Source organism: Podarcis gaigeae (assembly GCF_964106915.1).
Source record: "Podarcis gaigeae genome assembly, chromosome: 1".
Classification (NCBI taxonomy): domain Eukaryota; kingdom Metazoa; phylum Chordata; class Lepidosauria; order Squamata; family Lacertidae; genus Podarcis; species Podarcis gaigeae.
The window spans coordinates 63,952,824-63,974,527 of record NC_139678.1 but is presented as its reverse complement, the minus strand read 5'-3'; the positions used below and the strand labels follow the sequence as shown (position 1 = coordinate 63,974,527).

General features: G+C 42.2%; 1 protein-coding gene across 1 annotated transcript; it reads left to right on the top strand.

Annotated features, from left to right (window-relative positions):
• The first annotated feature begins 412 nt into the window (after window positions 1–412).
• Window positions 413–8,788, top strand: KCNA4 (potassium voltage-gated channel subfamily A member 4). Its single transcript, XM_083750674.1, has 2 exons — window positions 413–1,451; window positions 2,526–8,788. The coding sequence occupies exon 2, from the start codon at window positions 3,314–3,316 to the stop codon at window positions 5,297–5,299; it is 1,986 nt and encodes a 661-aa protein (XP_083606800.1). The 5' UTR covers window positions 413–1,451; window positions 2,526–3,313; the 3' UTR covers window positions 5,300–8,788.
• The last annotated feature ends 12,916 nt before the right edge of the window (window positions 8,789–21,704 follow it).

The following is a 21,704-nucleotide window of genomic DNA, read 5'->3' as shown; positions in this document are numbered from 1 at the left end:
CCCACTAATCCAGTTTCACTTCGACCTTTCCCCCTTTGAAACTTTTTGTTTGTTTGTTTCCTGGCCTTTCCCTGAAACCCGGATACTGCAGCCACATCAGCGGCACAGAGCTTATCATCACCATCACTTTAAAGAAAACCTGACGCCCTTGGGTTCCTCCCTTGAGTGGAAAGTTTGATTATTAGTTAAGATCATTGGATTTGGGGATATTTCTTTCCATAGATTTAACACCGAAAGGGGACGCAAAAATGAAATGAGAGGTGGGGGTGGGAATGAGGGCCGGCGAAGGAAACAAATGGGGGAGAAGGTGTTAATGGGAGTATCGACCGCTAGGGGCCGATCGCGAACTGGAAAACCTGGGGAACAAATCAGACCTAGCCCCGCCGTTTGTCCGTCAGTGGATAGATATGTAAACACGATTGAGAATTGGGCAGGCGACTTCTGCAACGGGGGACCGGGCAAGAGAGCGCAGCGCGCGCGCCGTAGCAGACTTGTTCCCAGAAGAATGTTGAACTAACTGATGCGCAGCGGGCGCTTGGATGGGGTCGGAGAATTCCGGGAGGGGATAAAAAAACACCACCCTCTATCGATTAGCATATAGATCGTTTTCGGTCGGGGTTAGGGAGAGGGGAGGAAACGGTGCCCAGGAAGAGCAACAACAACAACAACAAGTGGACGCCGCCAGCCGAGTGACTGACTTTGCACGCCGAAATTGGGAGGTGGTGGTGGGGAAAGGCGAAGGGGCTGCAGCTTGGAGCGCGCAAGCCGGGAGGAGGGAGGGGAAGCGCCCCCAGGCAGCAGCAGTAGCAGTAGCAGCAGCAGCAGCAGCGCATCTCCTTTGTAAATCCTTGCGAGAGCAACAGCCTGACTGGGCGCGAGGAGAGATTGTTGGGAACGGGTGATTTACAACAATTGCTCCGCTCCAAAAGAGAGAAAAGCGGGTAGGTGGGGCTGCGCTTGGAAAAGAACAGAGAGCTGTAGACGCAACATCCATAATCCGAGACCATTGCAGACAAGCCCCGGCGCTCACCCCCCACCCCCGCCCCATTCTTCGTCCTTAAAGCGCCCCCTCCTTTTTGTCAACTTCTGGGGTTTCTGCACATCCTCCTCGATTTGGTCAAGATCAAAGCTGAAAGGAGTGGCAGCCGGTTTTTTTTTGTTCGTTTTTTTTTTTGCGCCCGGAATTTTGCATCGCCCAAAGCCTCCAGGAGTCTTTTTTGTTGTTGTTGTTGCCTCGGCTCGCCCAGAAGAGAGGAGAAGGCGATTCGCCGTGGCCCCTCCGCTTTATGCGCCCCCACCCCTCCCGCGCCGCGCACCTTACTCCTTCGGAGCGCGGTACCTGCGAAAACAGGTTGCCCAGAAAAGCCTCCCCGCCCCCGCCGACCAAGATCTCTCGCTCTCTCTTTCTCGTTTTGCAGATCCTGAGTGCTGCCTTTTCTCAGCCCGTCGCGGTAAGTAGACAGCAATGCCTCCCCACGGCCCCCTCCCCGCATGATGCTTAGGGGTTATATGCGCTATCTTTAAGAAGATTGTCTCGGGAGCATGTTTTTAAATGCTAAGTGTGTGCGTGCGCGCGCGCGTACGCGTGTTAGAGCTTCATTGCCCCTGCTGTTTGACTATTCCTCATGCAGCACAGCCACCCTCTTATAATATTTCCCAACGCTCGCCTTTTGGGTGAAAATTGCCAGCATCAACTTCCAAGAACGAAATTTGACTTTTAGCGAGAGATGGGATGTTCTTTATACCTAATGAGTTCCAAAGATGTAGCATGCAAGCTGGCCGACTTGGATTAATTATGTATTCTGCTATATAGGTATTGTTACAGAGGCTGGGTGGAATTTATGTGTGGTGCTCTCATGATCCAATTATTCATAATACGTCTGCATCCATGCATTTGTAGCCATGGTGGGTACCTGGAAATATTTCCTACCTAGATTTATGCAACCCACAATTTCTCTATTGTATGGACAATAGATATATGTGTATGAGAGAGAGTGAATACCTTTGTTACCCAGAGATAAATAATGTCAGTCTAAATGCATATTGCAATATAGATTTGCAGTCAAATGCTCTGTGTGAAATAGTGTATGGAGACACAAACCATACATAGCTATGCACCTTGCTGCGTTGTGTGCAGGAACACCTAGTCTGCATTCATACCTATGCTATGCACAGGTATATTTCTACATATATATGCAATACACAGCTACATCTCTCTTGCAATAGAGATTTGCATTTGAAATCCTCTCTCTGGAGATAAAAGAACACTGTGTGAGATGTGGGTGTGTATATGCCTTCATATTCCTCAACTATATCTATATATAGACAGATGCACACAGACACAGAAAAACTGTGCATGCAGTGTGGGTGGGTGTACAATGGTAGAGAATGATGAGGAGTGAAAGTAGGCAAATCTGAACCCTTTAATATGAAATACCATCACTTGCATCTATAGAATATGACCCATCCTTTTCTTTTGTCCCCCCACCTTTTTTTTTTGGTCTGTGTGCATGTATGTGTTTCAGGATAGACATTTCTACTGCATGAGAGTAACCAAAGGGTGATCCACTCCTTCCTCTCCGATGGGGAACTCAGAGCCAGCTTTTCAGCCTTCTTGTTGTTGTCCTTCTCTGGCCGCAGTCCCTCCTGCTGCTGACTTGGGCGATGCTTTCTCAAGCTTAAGACGTTGCTGACAGATTGGCAAAAGCGAGAGTGTGTTCAGACCTCTGCACTGTGTAAACAAAGTGAAGACTGGAAGTTCCTTCAACTTTCTAAACAGCTGTGTTCACCAGCAATTTCATTGCTAGGCCAAAGTATCATGTGGAGGCAATTCTGGGGATGTTGGCTATTTTGCACTTGATTGTCCTGAGGAACTCAAGACCAGTGTTTGTTCTCGAAGAGTTCTGACTTTGCTTAGGTGCACTCCTCGCTTGATTCAAAGTGTCCACAGAAAATCATGAACTCGGACCTGTGGATTTTGTGTGACCCACTGAAGAATACTGTAAGCAGTGGGATCTCAAGTGTAAAAGGACATGGTCCAGGATTATCTCTTGACGACACCAGAGGACTTTTACAAACACATCTCCATAATTTGTATTGCACCTTCTGGGCAGTAAGATGTGGAACACTTCTCCTTGAGAAGTAATGCAGAGTGAAAACCCAGGTTATGCTCACAAGGAGGGACGATGCTTCCGAGATACTGTTTTCCAAACCTCGGTGGTCACGCTCTTCTCACACAAAACACCCAGTGATGACTATTGAGAAACGGGACATTTTCTTCCCCTCTTGAGTGTCCTAAACAAAGAAATCCAACATGGAGGTTGCAATGGTAAGTGCAGACAGCTCTGGGTGCAACAGCCACATGCCCTATGGATATGCAGCCCAAGCAAGAGCCAGAGAAAGAGAGCGACTGGCACAGTCCAGGGCGGCGGCGGCGGCAGCTGTAGCGGCTGCAACAGCTGCCGTAGAAACGGGGGTCTCTGGAGGAGGAGGACCTCAGCACCACTATCACCAGGAACAGAATCGTGGGGCCTCCTCTTCTTCCTGTGGTGGGAACACATCACGTAGCAGTTATCGTCAGAGCAGGAGGAGGAAGCAAAGGAGGAAAAAAGCCTACTGTCTTGGCAGCAGGGAGTTTGGTGCCTCTTTCCCCTGCTCTGAGTTGCTGCCCCTGAGTGGCTCAGAGGAGAAGATCCTGAAGGACTTGAGTGAGGAGGACGAAGAGGAAGAAGAGGAGGAAGATGACGGGGAGGATGAAGAAGACGAGGAAAGGAAGTTCTACTGCAGTGATGAAGAAGGTGAAGATGAGTATTCGTTTTCCGATCAGCTTCCTGATGATGGTGCTGGGCCCGGTGGCTACACTTCTGTCCGCTACAGCGAGTACGAATGCTGCGAACGAGTTGTCATCAATGTTTCTGGCCTGCGGTTTGAGACTCAGCTGAAGACCTTGGCTCAGTTCCCCGAAACACTGCTGGGTGACCCGGCAAAGCGGGGCAGGTACTTTGACCCTCTCCGGAACGAGTATTTCTTTGACAGGAACCGCCCCAGCTTTGATGCAATTTTATATTACTATCAGTCCGGAGGGCGTCTGAAAAGGCCAGTCAATGTCCCCTTTGACATTTTCAGCGAGGAGGTGAAATTCTACGAACTCGGGGAGGAGGCCATGCTGAAGTTCAGAGAGGATGAAGGCTTCGTCAAGGAAGAAGATGACAAGGTACTGCCTGAAAACGAATTCAAGAAGCAGGTGTGGCTGCTCTTCGAGTACCCTGAGAGCTCCAGTCCTGCCCGAATTATTGCCATCGTCTCGGTTTTGGTCATTTTGATCTCCATCGTCATTTTCTGCCTGGAGACGCTGCCGGAGTTCAGAGATGAGAAGGAGCTGATTTTGACCTACAACGTGGAGAATGTGAATGAGACGTTGCAGATGCCGGGCGGGGGACACACAATTTTCAATGACCCCTTCTTCATTGTTGAGACCGTTTGCATCATTTGGTTCTCGTTTGAGTTTACAGTGCGCTTCTTTGCTTGCCCCAGCAAAGCAGTCTTCTTCAAGAACATCATGAACATCATAGACATTGTTTCCATTTTGCCTTACTTCATCACCCTGGGTACAGACTTGGCGCAGCAGCAGGGCAGCAACGGCCAGCAGGCTATGTCTTTCGCCATCTTGAGGATCATCCGCCTCGTCCGGGTGTTTCGCATCTTCAAGCTCTCCAGACACTCCAAGGGTTTGCAGATCCTGGGCCATACTCTCAGGGCCAGCATGAGGGAACTGGGCCTCCTGATCTTCTTCCTTTTTATTGGCGTCATTTTATTTTCCAGTGCTGTTTATTTTGCAGAAGCTGATGAATCTCTCACTCATTTTCACAGCATCCCAGATGCCTTTTGGTGGGCTGTTGTGACCATGACTACAGTTGGTTATGGGGACATGAAGCCCGTCACTGTTGGTGGGAAAATAGTTGGGTCCCTATGTGCCATTGCAGGTGTGTTAACCATTGCTTTACCAGTGCCAGTGATTGTCTCCAACTTTAACTATTTTTATCACAGAGAGACCGAAAATGAGGAAAATACCCAGCTGACACAAAACGCAGTCAGCTGTCCGTACCTTCCGACGATACTCAAGAAAATCCGAAGTTCGTCATCTTCGTCCATGGAGGAGAAATCAGAGTATTTGGAGATGGAGGAAGGGGTTAAAGAGTCTCTTTGTGTGAAGGAGAAAAAGTGTCAGGTCACAGGAAATGGCAGTGAGACAGCAAAACAGAACTGTGTTAATGCAAAATCTGTGGAAACGGATGTTTAACTTTGACTGTTTCCAAACCTATTTATGCATTAAAGTGCACATTGGTTTTTAAAAAATATGAAATATGCAAACAGGAGTTTAAACAAGCATATAGAAATATGCCATTTACTTGTTAAACATGAATTACAAAGCATTAGGAAACTTGTATTGCATATCAAGTCAATGATATACCTTGTGGAGGGGGTTTTACCTGAAATAGTTTCAAAGTTTATATTTTTACTAGAATGCAGGTGTTTTGCACATGAGGGAAACAATTTTACTTTTAAGGAGGATGTGTTTATCCACCTCACTCACTGCCCAGTGGTAAAAGTTAGCATTTCAAGGTATTTACTATGTAAGAAACAATGAAGTTCAGTAGCCATGCATTCATTTGTTAACGCTTTAAGAACAGCTACCATGATTCAGTGGATTCCATAATCTTTGATTTTAAAATGCTAAAGATGGTTGTGGGGAAAAAAATTATTCTATCGAAACTTCAAATTTGATCCTAAAATATTTAAAGAATCATTGTTTTTTTAAAAAAAAACAACAACAAACCAACCAACCTGGATATGTAATTGTTGAAGATACTACCAAACCCCAAGAAAATGTTTATTTTTATAATGCTTTTTTGGAGAACTTGTGGCATTTGTTGAGTAATATGGAAGAATTGAAGTTAGAAAATGCTTTAACATGGTCTGGATGCAGTGGAAAAGTGACTGGATTGCTTTTTTTGCACTACTTTATATGCTGGAGATATTCTGACAGAGACTTCATACTGTGAATGTTTACTAATGTTCAATGACAATCATTGGAAGGGTGAATCCTGCATATTTATTTTCTTGTATTATTTTTTGCGTGATGCTGATTGGCTAAGCAGCTGACTTTACATGAATTCCATAGTCTTTTAATTATGAATATCTGTTATCTGAACAAAAAAGGATTGTGAAGTAAAATTTTATAATCATTTCCCCCCCTAAATCAATCTTCTTCAAACCATCATACCAAGTAATAACAACAAGCTCACTCATAAAAGTTGCTTAAAGGATAGAAAATGTATTCTGAATAGGGGTTGTGTGTGTGTGTGTGTGTGTGCGCGTACATGCATGTATGTACATGTGTTTGAACTGGAGAAGCAGGGAATGGGAATCAAATATAGCAATAGCCATAGATAAGCAAATCCAGGGCAGAAAAGATTTCACAGGATCAGGTAAATGAGGTTGCAATGTGTTGTATGTTTTTGTTTTACTACGTAATTTCATAATCAGAGTCTATGAGTAACAGAATGCACTTTGATATTGGTTAAATATTTCTGTGGACCAGACATAGTAATATACCGTTGAACTGGCAAATTGGGATCAGCAATCTTTAACTTGCAAATGTGCTATTAGTGGGTCTGAATTTCTCCACCCACCTTTACATGCGGCATGCACCCTTCTCCGCGTGTTTTGAAACAGCTTTAAAGATAAAAAAGTGTGAGATTTGTAAGAAACATGGTTATGCCTAGGCATTAAAACAGCTAAGTATATATTCACCCCATCTGGTTCCTGTTTGGGCCAATGGAACAACCTTTTCATACCCAAATGCCTCATATAGACCGTGGGAGCTGTGGTGTTGCTGTGGTGCCACCACAAGACTCACTCTGCATTCAGGAGCTGAGAAGGTCTTCATAAACCTAACACTTACTTGTTGAGGCAAAGAACAAGAGGGATGATGAATCCAGAGTTACTGAGGATGGACTATATGAGCTGGGAGAAGCCTTGTGGCATTTCCACAGTTAATACAGTTGACTTCATGCTATTTCTAAAAAGAATGTTGAGGCTAGGACTCGGAATTCTAAAAAGCAAAATCCATTTACAAAGCATGCATGTATGCCAATGCAATTGTGGGGCAGAGAATAAATGTGTGCTTTAGGCAGAAGAAATGCTTGAAAATACTAGTAATGAAAGAAGATATTTCCTTGGGATCGAGAAAAAATATAGATTACCCAAACTGGTACTGTACATTTTCAGTCACACTTTGTCATAGTGACTGAAGATTCTAGTCCTGGCTGATCTTTTTTCTATAATTGAGGTTTCAACCTGTAATTACTTAGTTAGTTAATTAATTGGTTTTTTTTGATTCAAGCATTTACCATGGGTACAGGTGCCACCTTAGAAGTGAAATTATTTGTTTTTTTTCCTCATATAGGAGCGAATTGCATCTTTTAATATGGTGCCTAATGTCATGGTCTAAAAGCATATGCTCCTCTCTGTGGAACCACTGTTTTAGTTATATGTAAGTTATAAGTGATCACTTAAAACTCTGCAGTTAATCAAGTAAGGTTTATTCAAGATGATGATCATGATGATGATGATGATGAATTTCATTCAGCTTGGGACAGATCCTCTACTTTGAATCTTTGCAGATTTGTTCATTAATCCTAAAAAGAACTGAAATAAAGTTTTACTATATTTTCCCATATCCCATTCTGCATTATGCAAATCTGGAACAATTTTTAGTACTAGTGCATTGTGTCTGATGCTAAGACATGGTAGCATGAAGAACTAAAATAAATATTCATAAAATTTGAACTCATATTCTCATATTCTGAATATGAAATCTTACTGCAAAATTTAACGTTTGAGTATTCTAGATATAGCATCTCTGGTCCAAGTATATTTTTGCCCATATCAAATGTGAAATGCCATAAGTTGCCACTCATCAGTTACTAAACATCATTGCATGTTATCTATCAAATCATATCTGATACTAATCACCACTTTATGTCATCTAACAGATACTGTCGAATACTAAATGCCACTGCATGTCAGCTATCACTTACTACAAACTACGAAATGCCATGTATATGCCAGCTATCAAATTCTGCCAGATACAAACTATTGCATGTCCACTGTTCAGTACTGTCAGATATCAAATGCCAAGATCAAATAGCAGTAGATGTTGAATATGAATATCAAATAATCAATGTTTGGCAAATATTAAAAGAATATCCAGGTAGGGTTTAAACCTGTAGTCCTTCAGAGATGGTAGATTGGATCTATTCCTCTGATGTCAGAGACAGAGATCTGACATTGGAACTTACTTATTTGTTTAGAGGAGCTGTCCAATTGTTGTACAAATTAAATTGTTAATCAAACGCAGATAAAATTCACTATATATACATAAAACTACCATAATTAAAAATAAAGATTAAACATTCAAAACAAATATAGGTAACTAAATTATGTGTCTGCATAAGTTTGCAGGGGGAAAAACCACCCCTTCTTTTTGCTGCCATCAGCTCCTCAGCCACTCTGGTCCAGCTGATCTTGCAGTTCTGACTTTGAGATGATAAAAAGGGGAATGTTGCAGCAGCGGAGTATTAGGAAGCATATTGGGCTGAATGGACCCAAAGCCATCCCAGTCCCCTGACAAGCCCCCAAACAAGGAAGAAATCTAGACATGCTTCTGAGCTTGACAACATCTCTCCTTTCGTTTCCCCTTTGAAAAATCTGGAAAAGTTTTTTTTTTTAAAAAAAATTAAGCAGTAAATGAATAGCACTCCTCTTACCTTCCAGCTTAGGAGGGTATAGGATATATCCATTTGTTTCATCCCCGCCTTAGAATTGCACTGTACATGCATTACTTCAACATTCACCAAGGAGAATTCTGAGAAGAAATTGTGGGAGCAAGCGGAGTGGCCAGTGCTCCCAAAATTAAAACATGAGAGTTCTGCTCATGCAGCAAAATCTGCTCCAGGGTTCCACAACCCTTCAGAGGAGATTGTTAGGGTGGGAGTCAGGCTGCAGGTAAGGAGGAAGTTCCATGATGCAAGCAGAAATCTGTCGCTTAAGCAGAAGCGACATTAGCTACGACCCATAGGTCTACTTCCTGTTTCAGCCACATGGATGCTGCCTGAAACATCTGAGTGTTGCATGTTGCCAACTGAATGTTCGCTCACCTCATAGACTGCCCTCTGCATCGTGTTGAGAATTTCTGTGTCACTGGCAACTACTGGGGACGGTGTGCAAACTCCCTTTGCAATGCAAAGCATCTCCACGGCAGGCTGCTCAACAGATTGTTCCTGTATCATGAAATATAAACTGTTTCAGCAAGCATCCAGTTAGCTGGTATAACCTGTAGGTTGGCTTTGCAGCATGGGCTGGTGAAACTAAGCTCTTTCTCTCAATGCAACGTTTTCACCATGCGAAACAAGTGTTAGAAAGAGCAGCAAACATTTCCTGGGCACTCAGGTGGGACTCCTTTTTGAAGTTGCTTTAGTCCTTGCGGTCCTGATTTTGTGACATCTCATCCATGTCTTGATGCAAGCAGAAAACAAGATTGCTTTTCTTTTTGATGGCTCATTTGCTTATACTATTTTGACCCCACCTTTCCTCGAAAGAGCTCATGCAGAGTGGTGTACATAATAACATTTAGCAGTGGCTTGCTGAGTCAAGGAGGCGTGAGGCAACAGGCAGGTCAGTGTAGTGCAAATGCGCTGGCATAGCCAATTTGCCACTCCTGCCGTCCCACTTGCACCTTTCTGACCTCCCTGTCATCTCCCTCTCCTTCCTTGTAAGGGACAGTGGCCTACCTGCTGAGAAGGTAGTGTGATGTGTCGCCCCCCCCACTTATGATAGCATTTAATTTTCTCCTCACAAAATCTCTTGGAGGCAGGTTAGCCTGGGAGATGGTGACTGGATCCAACTCTCTAGTTGATAAATTTTATACCCAATTCAGTTTCATCATCCTAGTTCTGAATCAGACAATTATTCCACTAAAGTGGCAGTCATAATTTTGAGCATTGTTGTATAGACAGGGAGGATAAAGGGCGTGTACGGATTGATTTTTCTTGTAGCTTTCGGAAACAGAATTTTAACACTACCCATGCCATGTTTTATATTGCTTTTATAGATAAATGCTGCATGATAGCTCTTTAATGTGCAGACTTTCTTGGGTTTCAGGGTTTACTGATTCCTGTCAACAATGCCCAACTGAGGGATTTGCAAGGCTGTCATGGATGATGTAGTACAAATGAAGTACAGTCTGCTGCAGAATTGTTGTGGAAATTCTATACAATCTTGTAACTTTTGCTTAAAAAAATGGTATTGCTTCTCATGCTTGCAGATTTAGTGCTAAATCATGAAACAATCAATCAAGAAAGTGTCAATCTGGGCACCAGTAGTGCATACTGGGTACATGGAAGATAACATACACAGGGAGACACTCTGGGAAGTGATCAGTAAAGATAGATTTAGCATTTGCAGGAAATTGAGAGAGTTTATTGGCCTCTGCAGTCAGTGTATGTTGTAGGTTGAATGTAGAGAGAAGTGGAAAATAAATGTCGAAAGAAATTATATCGTGAAAAGTAGGGTGTGAGATCTAATTGAAAGTTTAGATGTAAAACTCCAAAGGAGGAAATAATCAAAAATCCCCATAACCTTCATAATGTCCAAGGACACAGAGTTGTATCCAATTAATTTCCACACAGAGTAGATTTATTGAAAGTAAAGGAGGTGAGTTAGTAATGTCCATTAATTTCAGTGGGTCTGCTCTTGAGTATGAGTAACATTGAGATACAACTTGCAGTAGGAAATATGTTAACCTTTCAGGATAAGGAAGCAGACAACTGAAAACTTATTTAAAAAGTTGGACTTGTCAATGAACGTGTGATAATTGGATTCATATAATTGTTGTGTGGCTAGAAGGGATGTGAAGCTTAACTATTCATCCATACCCCTTCCCTGAAAAAGAAAACTGAATGGATTATGGGGCATAAGAAGAGCAAGTGTAACGCACCATGCTGTGGGTACCTGTAGGACAAGTTCAGCTAAACACAGTCTGTCATTGGCGTGTTGCAACTGAAAATTCAGTGGAGAACAAAACAATACGCTTTGGTGTGACAAATAATCAAGAACCATACATGTGTTTCCTGAACTAAGCATCCCTCACCGATGCAAACAGCATAGGAGCTGATTCATGCCTGCATGTGGTACCACTTAATAGCTCAACACTAGTTAACTTACTATAACTGAGAGCTGGCTACACATCCAGAAAAAAATCAGGTAAAACCCACCTGGGACAGCACTACTTCAGAACACAGGGGAGAGACTTCGTGTCTGAATACTCAATTATTTTAAAAATCCCCTGAGTGCAGAGAATGGGCACATAAACTAAACTTTACCAAATATGTGAGCTCTATCTGCATTCTGAAGAGGCATCGTCCCAAGGATGGCAGGACAGTTTCTGACTATGTACATCAGCTCTCACTGACTTGCAGCTGAAAGTGTGGGTTGCTTTCTTTGAAAAGTATTGTGATTTGAGGTGATGTGAAGTGATATGAAAGCTGTGCCTACAGTGTTTGATCTGTGATAGCTGTTTCAAAGAGACAAATGTTGCAATCACCCATATGAATCTGCTTGGGACCTAAGATTGTTCTCAGAGGCCCTGTTCTTTGGTCCAACACTTAGGCTGCTCGATTTGCTAGGTAACAGGACAGGGCCATTTCAGTGGTGGCTCTACACCCGTGGAATTCTATTTCCTGAAAACTCTCCTTGGGGCCCCTCTCTTGTGGCCTTTAAGAAACCCATAAGCACCTCTATTCCACCAGTTTTTTTAATGATCTTATTACTGGACCGCTATGTATAATTTTACTAAAAGGTTTTTTGTTTCAATTATAGGTGTGTTCAGCTGTTTTAACATCATTATTATAAGAGACTGCGTTTTAAGTATTGGCCTTGATAGGGATTGCCATACACACACACATTTAGATGTTTGATCAGGACTCAGTTAACACTTGGGAGGGGGGGGATCAGCTGAGTATGCAGCTGAATGTGAGTCGCTCCCAGCAAACATTAGAATGAACATGCACTCCTTCAAACCCACATTCACTGAGTCCTGTCTGAATGTCTGAAAAGGGCTGTTCAGTGATATACAAATCAGTGATATACAAATCAGGGAAGGGGAGCCTATGGCTCTTTAGATGTAGGTGGGATGTTCCCATCACCCTTCAGAGTTGGCTGTCTGGATGAAGCTGATAGGAATTGGAACCTAAACATCTGGGGGCCCATAGGTTCTCCATCCCTGATGTAAACCACTCCTAAGTCACTCATTGGTATAGGAAGGCGTTCTGATGCTCAGCTGGCCCAAGACTGTACAACAACTATGATGACATGCTTCACTCATGATGTGTGACCAAAAACCAGTACGGGTGGGGCTATGATCTGGCCAACCACCAGATTGCTTTCTTTATCTCTCAAAAATAGTATACATTTAGCTGCTGAGTAGCAAGGTGTTTTTCCTATGACTATTTCCTGCATACAAATAAATGACTTTATGTGGAATTATTTTGGTTGTCAGGGTAACAGGGGATGAAGCCTCCCTTGCTTCACTTGGCCCAAACTGTTCAGAAATACCGATTTAGGTCGTCTTCATTAAAACTGTTATGCTGTTATTAAAACATTCTTTCTCAATGTTATTTAACATGGGTGATGGCATGCATTCCTGCTATGGGGGACAGAAAGTGTCATGGTTTAATAAATGGGTGGTGTAAACTGAAAGTTGCTCCACTACAAAAGCGCGATCCTCTGCCAATATAAAATGACATTTATTCATTTTTTTGTTAACATTCTAGTCGAAGTTAAGCACTTCTTAAAGACCTCCTGAATGGATGACAATTCAGCACATGTCTAACTTGGACACTGATATCCCAGGGGTTGAAGAGTACTGAATTTTGGCTGGATTGTCTCATGTTCTGTAGCCAGGATAGCCAACATGGTGCCCTCCAGCTATTGTTAGATTACAAATCCCACCACCCCTGACCACTGGCACCATATTGGCCACCTGGTCCTACAGGGCTCGATTTATGGCGGAAAGATACAGGGAGCCTTAATGAAACCCACAAGCAATTTCCCCACTAAATTGCCCATCCCAGTAGCCTTATCACACAAAAGCAAAGGGAGCCATACAAAATGTACAACCAGAATGTCCCACATCTGCCTCCACATACGGCAATTTGAGCACCAATCTTTTGATTTCAACAGAAGTGCATTCAGTAAATAGTATCTTTGGAAGGCAATAGTTTCCTGTATGTTTGGTTACCAGTGTTTTACAAATGGGCTGAAAGGACAGGTTCTCCAGTTCCTTATGGAGAAAGTCCCCCCCCTTCTTTGTAACAATTATGCTGAAATTCAACATTTGTTGGTTTATGGAAATAAATATCTAAGTTTCCTTCCCTCAACAACCCACCCCCATCCCATTTTTTTTATACTGAAATGAATGTTGTGTTTATGAGAGCTTGCATTTAGATCTGTTGCCTTTGAATGATTCAACACATAAAGCCTACTAGCTGCAGAAAAGCATTACTTGTGCTTTGCTTTTATTTGAAGTTTTAAAGACAGAATGGGAAAAGGGTGCCTCCAATCTATATTCTTCTGTGGAGAATAATGCCTGTTACATTTTAGCCAGCAAACCTGCTAGCCATACCATTTTTTACCTCATGCTTGCTATTCTTGATCTATCAAAGTAACGGGTCGTTAATGTCGCACTTGAACTCACATTGGGAATGTAAACAAAGTCCAGAATCCTGTTCTCACCGGGGCCAACCAGATACCTATGGGGAGCATGACCAGAGCACAACTGCACTTTCCTCTCCTGCAATTCCCAGCAACTAGCATTCAGAGGCCTACTCCCTCCAATAGTGAAGGTGGAACACAGCCATCATGGTTAGTGGCTATTGATAGCCTTATCCTCCATCACAGGAAACACATAGTTTCTAAGGATTACTGGATTAGAGAGCAGCTTTGATACTTCCCACTCTTGCACAGCCATTACTTGTGACTATATGCATAAAATGACTACTTCTTCATGTACACAAATCAACTGATAATGATACTACATTATTACTACTACTACTACAGGGAACGGTAATTAAAATGTTTGTAGTTCAGTCTTTGTGGTATCAGGAGCAAATACAAAGTCTTACATTTTCCTTGCTATGCTTACTGTACATTCTGATCAGACGTTCGTTGCTTTTTTATTTTTTAAAGGTAATTAAAGCACTGTTTATTTTGATGCTTGCATTAACGATTATTTGTAACTCTTTTCTTCTGAAATTAGAACACACCCCGGGGGCTTTATCTGCAGATTCTTGGCTAGAAACTGCTACATAAAACTTACTGGAAAAGAAACCTGTTGAGTTTCTGTTTAGAATCTGGTAAAGCGTTCTGGTTGAAGAAAAGTAGGTAAGTATGATTTTTCTTTTGTCCCCCTTTCTCATTGTACTTATGCTTGAAAGTTGCAAAGGTACATTAGGGTTAAGAGCTCCAAGTGAAATGAATGGGAAGTTAAATAGTTTATACTTAGTGGGATAGTTCCTTTGGGCTATAGCCAATGTTAATCATGCTGAGAGTATGACTAGCAGTGGAGATCACCCATAGATTTAAATTTACTTATTTTATCTTGTACTAATTTATTGCAGTTACAGATAGGTAGCCGTGTTGGTCTGCCATAGTCAAAACAAAAAAAAATCCTTCCAGTAGCACCTTAAAGACCAACTAAGTCAGTTCTTGGTATGCGCTTTCGTGTGCATGCACACTTCTTCAGATACACTGAAACAGAAGTTTCCAGACCCTTCTATATAGTGAGAAGGTGGGGAGGGGTATTACTCAGAAGGGTGGTGGGAATGGGTGATTGGCAGATAGCTGTGATGAGCCTGTTGACGACTCTTAACGACTGCAATAGGTCTTACAGAAAAAAGCAAGGGGTGAAAAGGTGAAAAATGGCTTTGTCATGTATAATGAGATAAGAATCCAAGGTCTTTGTTCAGACCAGGTTTCTCCATGGTTTTAAGTTTGGTGATAAGTTGCAATTCAGCAGCTTCTCTTTCCAGTCTATTTCTGAAATTCCTTTGTAGTAAAACAGCTACTTTGAGATCTTGTATAGAATGTCCTGGGAGATTGAAGTGTTCTCCTACTGGTTTCTCTGTCTTGTGATTCCTGATGTCCGATTTATGTCCGTTTATTCTTTGGCGTAAGGTCTGGCCTGTTTGTCCAATATAGAGAGCTGAAGGACACTGTTGGCATTTGATGGCATACACAATGTTAGACGATGAGCAATTAAATAGTCCCGAGATGGTATGTGTGATGTTGTTGGGGCCAGTAATGGTGTTGTCCGGGTGTATGTGGCAGCAAAGTTGGCATCTGGGTTTATTGCAGGCTCTGGTGCCAGTGTCCGTGTTAGGTCTGGTTGTAGTATTATTGTGGGTTAGGAGTTGTTTAAGACTGGGTGGCTGTCTGTAGGCAATGAAAGGTCTTCCTCCCAGAGCTTGAGAAAGAGAACTGTCATTGTCCAGGAGAGGTTGTAGATCTCTGATGATGCGTTGTACTGCAGATTAGGGTGTTGCTGAATGTTGAATGGGATTTGCTTTTAATGACTTCTTATCTATATCACAAGGCAAGAGAACAGCCCTATTAAAGTGAATGGAAATGCCCTGTATTTGTAAGTTACAATGCGAAATGAGCTGGAAAAGACTTCCATTTAGCATTTTGGATTTTTAAAAAAACATGTCCAATAGCTAATATTTTATCATTAATGAATCTATACAATATTTTGTATTTAAAGTGGCAAAATGAAGTTTGGGATAAAGATAAATCTGTGCATGTTGATTTTCCTGACCATGCTGTTTTTAGTGCTTGGTTCCTGGCATTTGACTTATTAAAATGGATGCTATTCTATACTGGTTAGAATTAGTTTGCTTTTTAATTGGATTTTTTAAATATACAGTGTTTAGATTGTTTTTGTATATTCATTTATATTTTGCTGTGACTGTGGTGCGTGTCTGTTTGCTCATAGTGGTGGGATACAATTTCAATAAATACATTGCCATGTGGCAGTCATAACTGCTTGTTGCCATTATATTATGATGATATATCAGTGCCTAACAGAATGCTCTTAGTAATGTTTAGTGCAGAGTGTGCTCTAATAGCCAGCAAACAGCTGCAGTAAGAAATATGCAATCGCGTTATGGTTGGAAAGTTGTGAGTGATGACTAGAGGAGATGAGGATGATGAGGGTGACTTAGCAGCAGCAATGGAAGAGCAGCACATATTTTGAAGACCTGAATAATTCTATGACCGGATGTAAGAGGGTTGCCATATTTTCAAACATTTAGACTGCATTATTTGCAGAAGAAGCTATTCTGTAGCGTTACAAATAGAGAAAATATGGTAACTATGACTTGTTTCTTTTAGCTTTATGAGGTGGGTGCCTTGGGAATTTCTTCCATGTTTAAAATGAATTGTGAGGACTCATTTGACTTGGAGGATTAAAAATCTAGAAGAGTGTTCTCAGGTTGTGCATGTATTTTTAAAGGAAGGTGTGCTATAGTTTTGCTACTAAGCTTTATATACAGGGATGGTCTTCTGTTCACGGAAGGCTTTTTGATCCAGTGGAGGCAGTGGCGTAGCATGGGTTGTCAGCACCCGGGGCAAGGCAAGTAATTTGCACCCCCTAACCCGTGGATTTGCGCCCCCTAACCTGTGGATTTGACCCCCTAACCCTAACCCCCAGATGTTGCGCCCGGTGCGCCCGGCCCCCCCTGCACCCCCCACACTACGCCACTGAGTGGAGGTTTTCATCGATGCTTTCTCTCACCCTGCCCACCCTGCAGCTACTTGTGCCCTCAACTCTATTAGGGGTTTGGGAAAGAAGTGGTGTGCGGGGCACTGCAGAAAAAATGGGGAATGTGCAAAAATGGCCTTCCCCCTCCTCCATTGGATCAAAGAGCTTACCATTAATGGAGAAACAGCAGTGGGTGTTACCCTATTGCTTCACTATATTTTAGACACAGGTGGGTTTCTTAGGAATGAACTCTTGAATTTCAAATATAATGGTTTGTATTCAATGAAGTCATCCTGTTAGTGCCAGGACATCTGCCTGCGCAGTGGTACGTTCTCCCCTTCTCCTCTTCCCATGTCCCCAACATCCCCAAAGTCTCTTTTGGGTTTCTTCCTCCCTTTCAGAGCAGATTTGGGTGGGCAGGGTGCAGCCCCATGCACTTGTCCCTGATTGGCCTTGTGGGCAAGACCAGCCCCAAATGGAAAGTTCAGTATGGCCAGAGGTGGGTGTCAACAAGTAGCCATCTCTCTCCCCCCCCGCCACACAGGAAGATGATGGCCTTCCCAGATGGGGAGCTGTGCTGTGCGGCAAAAGCCACCCCCAACTGGAGCTCCAGATGAATGGATTCGCCCCCCTACCCTTCAGAGCAGATTTTGGGAAGGTGTGGGAGCATGTGGGAAGAGGAGAGGGAGAGGGAGTCTCACTATGCAGGTGGAAGTCCTTGCTTTAATTACATTGGGTAAAACCAGTATGAGAAGTCGCCCTTTATTTGGCCACAGTTTCTCTGGATCCAAGAGGAAGAAAGTGGATTGAACTGCCAAGCTCCTCATTAGCTTCCAAGAGGCTGAGATTCCACATTGCAGAATGTGAGGAAGAAACTGTTTTATTAGGATTCATATTGGTAAGGATTCTGAAAACACCACTGTTCTGAAACATCACTTCAAATTAAAGCTATATGGGAGCGAGCATGTGAAAGTAAGAGTGTAAGTGCATTCATAGAGTTACACCAATATCAAAAGTGAGATGCGTATCACTTTGTGTTGTGCCTCCCATTGTTAGGCAGTTACCTGCTGTGATAAGCAAAAAACCAATAAACTGTGACATCTCTGTGAAAGCAGTGTAGCATGTTCAGATTATCAAAATGGCAGCTGTGAAGCCCGTTTGAAAGATGCTGTGTGTGCATTTACCATAGGTGCCAGTGGGATTCTTCCTTGGGATATAGCAGGACCAGCACGCATGAAGTTTAATCCCCTCCATTTGTTGTTTTCTTCATGTTAATACAGCTTCTAATGAAATCAGAATGTCAACCAGTGGCAGTTTCCCACCAATATAGAGAAGCATGCATTAAAGATACCCACAAAGGACAAGTGATTTGAACCAAGGTACTTTTCATTTTGCTGGTCAAAGAAAGGATATTCTTGTCAGAAGGAAAGGTTCCAGAAGGGTAGCGTGGTTCAGAGATGTGTAGCTGCAGATTAAATAATAAGCTCTAGAAATGAGATCTGAGTTTCTAGTGAGTTCAGTGAACCAGGGCTTCATTTTATGCTTTTTATGGTCTTCATCCTGAATGGTGCTGTGACATTTTGCTCCGTATTGAAAAGCAAAGGAGTTTAAGATTATAAGAATTTTGCAGCAGAAGATCTGGGCCTTCTCTGAGATTACTGTATCTGTTCTGCATAAGAAGGCTGAATTTTGCATATTTTATATCTAAGGGTTGAAATGAGCTGAAAAGTATAATCTATTTGTTCTTTTTGCATTCATGACATACGAACTGCACATCTCTATAGTCAGAAAATGTGCAAGATAACCTGGATTGATGCAGAAAAAGATGGCTGATAGCCTATTTAAGGAGTGTGTACCATATTTTATTATGTCCCAAATAAGAAAATATGATGCTTCTGACAAATATTATTATGGCAATAATCCTTCTGTCTCATTTCAAGTTGTATGGTTTAGGTATTATGGAGCAATTTAAGATTTAATTCTGCATCCATTTACTTCCATTAGCTATTTCTAGGCATTATTATGATATATGGCTCAGAGGCCACTAAAGACTAAAAGCCACAAAAATTGCAACTAAATAGAGGCCATTCACGATTTAAGGCTGGGACATGGCATTCCTCTTCTGCATGTACAAACAGTTTCTGTATGTGGAACAGCTATTTTCCCCATGCAATCACCTCAGTCAAAGGAGGCTTTCCTGTGGAAAATCAAAACATGGAAGGCAGACAACACTGCTGATTGTGCACATAGCTAGGATCTTGGGCTTTGGTTCCCTGAGCAGAAATGGCAGAATCAGATTTTATTTCTCCTAATCACAGCGCTCTGGCTTGCAGCCTTAGGGTGGATTTCAACATTGTGCTGTGATGAATGTTCCGTCTGTGCCAGCATTCCAGGTTGCCAGACTGAATGACGCCCCCCCCTCTTCCTACCATGTGCTGTTCCAGAGTTTCACCCACACACTCCAGAGCAATTTTGGGGTGCATTGTACAGAGAGAGGCGGGGAAGCCCTATGGTGCAAATGGAAGTCTTTCGATGAATGCCACTCTTAATATTTTAAATCCATAGGATCATTGTAGAATATTGAATGTCAGGCCCAATGAATGAATGAACATTGGAAGTGAAAGAATGCCACCCATCAGAAGGTGAACATTTTATGTTGAACTTCATCCTAAGAACACAAGAATGCATCAGAAGAGCCTGCTGGATGAGGCCAGTGGCCCATCTAGTCCAACATCCTGTTTTCACAGTGGCCAGCCAGATGCCTATGGGAATGCATTGAAAAAGTGCTCCACAAAAGCTTATGACACAAATAGAACAATGTTTGGCCTTTAAGATGCCACAGGACTCTTGGTTGTTTTTCCTGTGGTGTGGCTAACACTATAGCATTTTGTAGGTCCAATTAATATCAAATGCAGCTGTGCTGCATTTCCCCCCAAAATAAACAACTGAGCAAATATGTTGGAAAATGTAAGATAAGAAAACAAAACTAGTAAACTCACAGGACTGAGATAAAACTCATAACGTTTATTGCAAACATTTGGTTAGACCACAAGATGTAATGCTGTGATATAATAAGGTATGCATGTCTAAAGTATAATACAAAAATTTATTAAGGAATTATAGACATTTGTAGAATGTATATATAGTAATCACGCTTAAGTAAGAGCAATGTAGAGAAGCCAGAAGAGGGGTGGAGGGAAGTTAACTCAGATATGATATAGATTGAAAGGAGAATAATATTGTTAAGCTGTATTGTGTTTAAGATATTTGGAAAAAAATAATCAAACTTATTGAAAAGAAAGAAAGAAAGAAAGCAGAAATCTCCAAGCTGTTTTAACTGCAGAAGCTTACATAGGTGGATGGAACCTTTGATTGAATGAATGATAGAATCCTAGAGATGGAAGGGACGCCATGGATCATCTAGTCCAACTTCCTGCAATGCAGGAATATGTACCCATACGAGGCTCAACCCGTAACCTTGGTGTTATCAGCACCATGCTCTAACCAACTGAGCCAACCTGCAATATATTACTGAACTACAGTAATATCCATTAGCCATGCTTGCTGATTGAAAACTTTAAGGCTACAGAAATAGTCTTTAAGCCTTGATGCCAGATTCAGAGACCTTGAAGAAGGCAGTCCAGTTCTTGGCCTCATGTCTGAGTTTTCAGCATTCTTGGAACTTACTTGGCAACTTTGGCTTTTGTCCTAATGTTCAAATAATGGGATTTAACAGTGTTGACTAGATGGCCCAAATAGAAACAAGGGAACAAAATGCATGCCAACATTGTATAATGTGCCCTTTGTTCTCTAATGCCTGGCTTAAATAACTTTCATCTTGGGCCAGCTGAGAACTGCTTGGCCTTGTATGTGTTAGCCCTGTTTACATATTATGCAACATGTACAGGGATATTTGCGCCAGCCCTGACTCCTGTGTCCTGTAAGGTCTCACTTTAGACCACATGAAGATCTGAAGTGGCTTTCTAAGCTGAAACCCCATTCAGACCTTCCACCTATGGATGTGTAAGTGGAATACCATATGCTTTTGAAACTATTGCTACATTCCAATACTGTGGAACGCTAGACGGAGCCTTCCTTAGTAGTGCTTTGAAATCTCCGTGTACCTGTCCAAAGTTCTGATGTAAATTTTCACATGTATGAGGTTAAGTCTATCCTTGATTAACGTTTAAAAACTGCACTGATATTTTCTATCGATGCAGCTTTGGGGAGTCTAAAGGGTCACATTCACACTATACATTTGTGCTGAGATTCCACTTTAAACAAATTCTTCCAAACAATTCTGTTAAGGGTGCTGAGAGCTGGGTGACCCCTATTCCTCTCAGAGATCTACAATTCCTTGTGAAGAGGAATTGATTTGGCAAATTGTAGCTCTGTGAGGGAAACAGGTATCCCAACAACTCTCAGCACGTTTAACAAGCTATGTTTTACAGGGGGGCGAGAAAGCCAATGACTGTTTAAAGTAGTTTCATAGTGCTTTAACTGTATGGTGGGATTGCAGCCAGTGGCTCCTGGATAATATTTGAGCCTTTCTTTGTTCCCCTGGTGGTATCCATTTATCTTTGGATAAGCCTGTTTGTGTCAAGGATTGTGTAGTCATGAAAGTTCTTCATGATTTGTTGCAGTTTGTTTGGAACACTGTAATGATATGCCACAAGGCAAAACAGGTTTCTGTTGCTTAGAGATTAAGATCATGATTCACAAATGCTACAATTTGTACTTGGAAATCTTGCAAACAATGAATGACAAAAGGCTGGAAGAAGAGAGGTGGTTAGGAACGATATCTTGAACATCCCACCAAATTGCT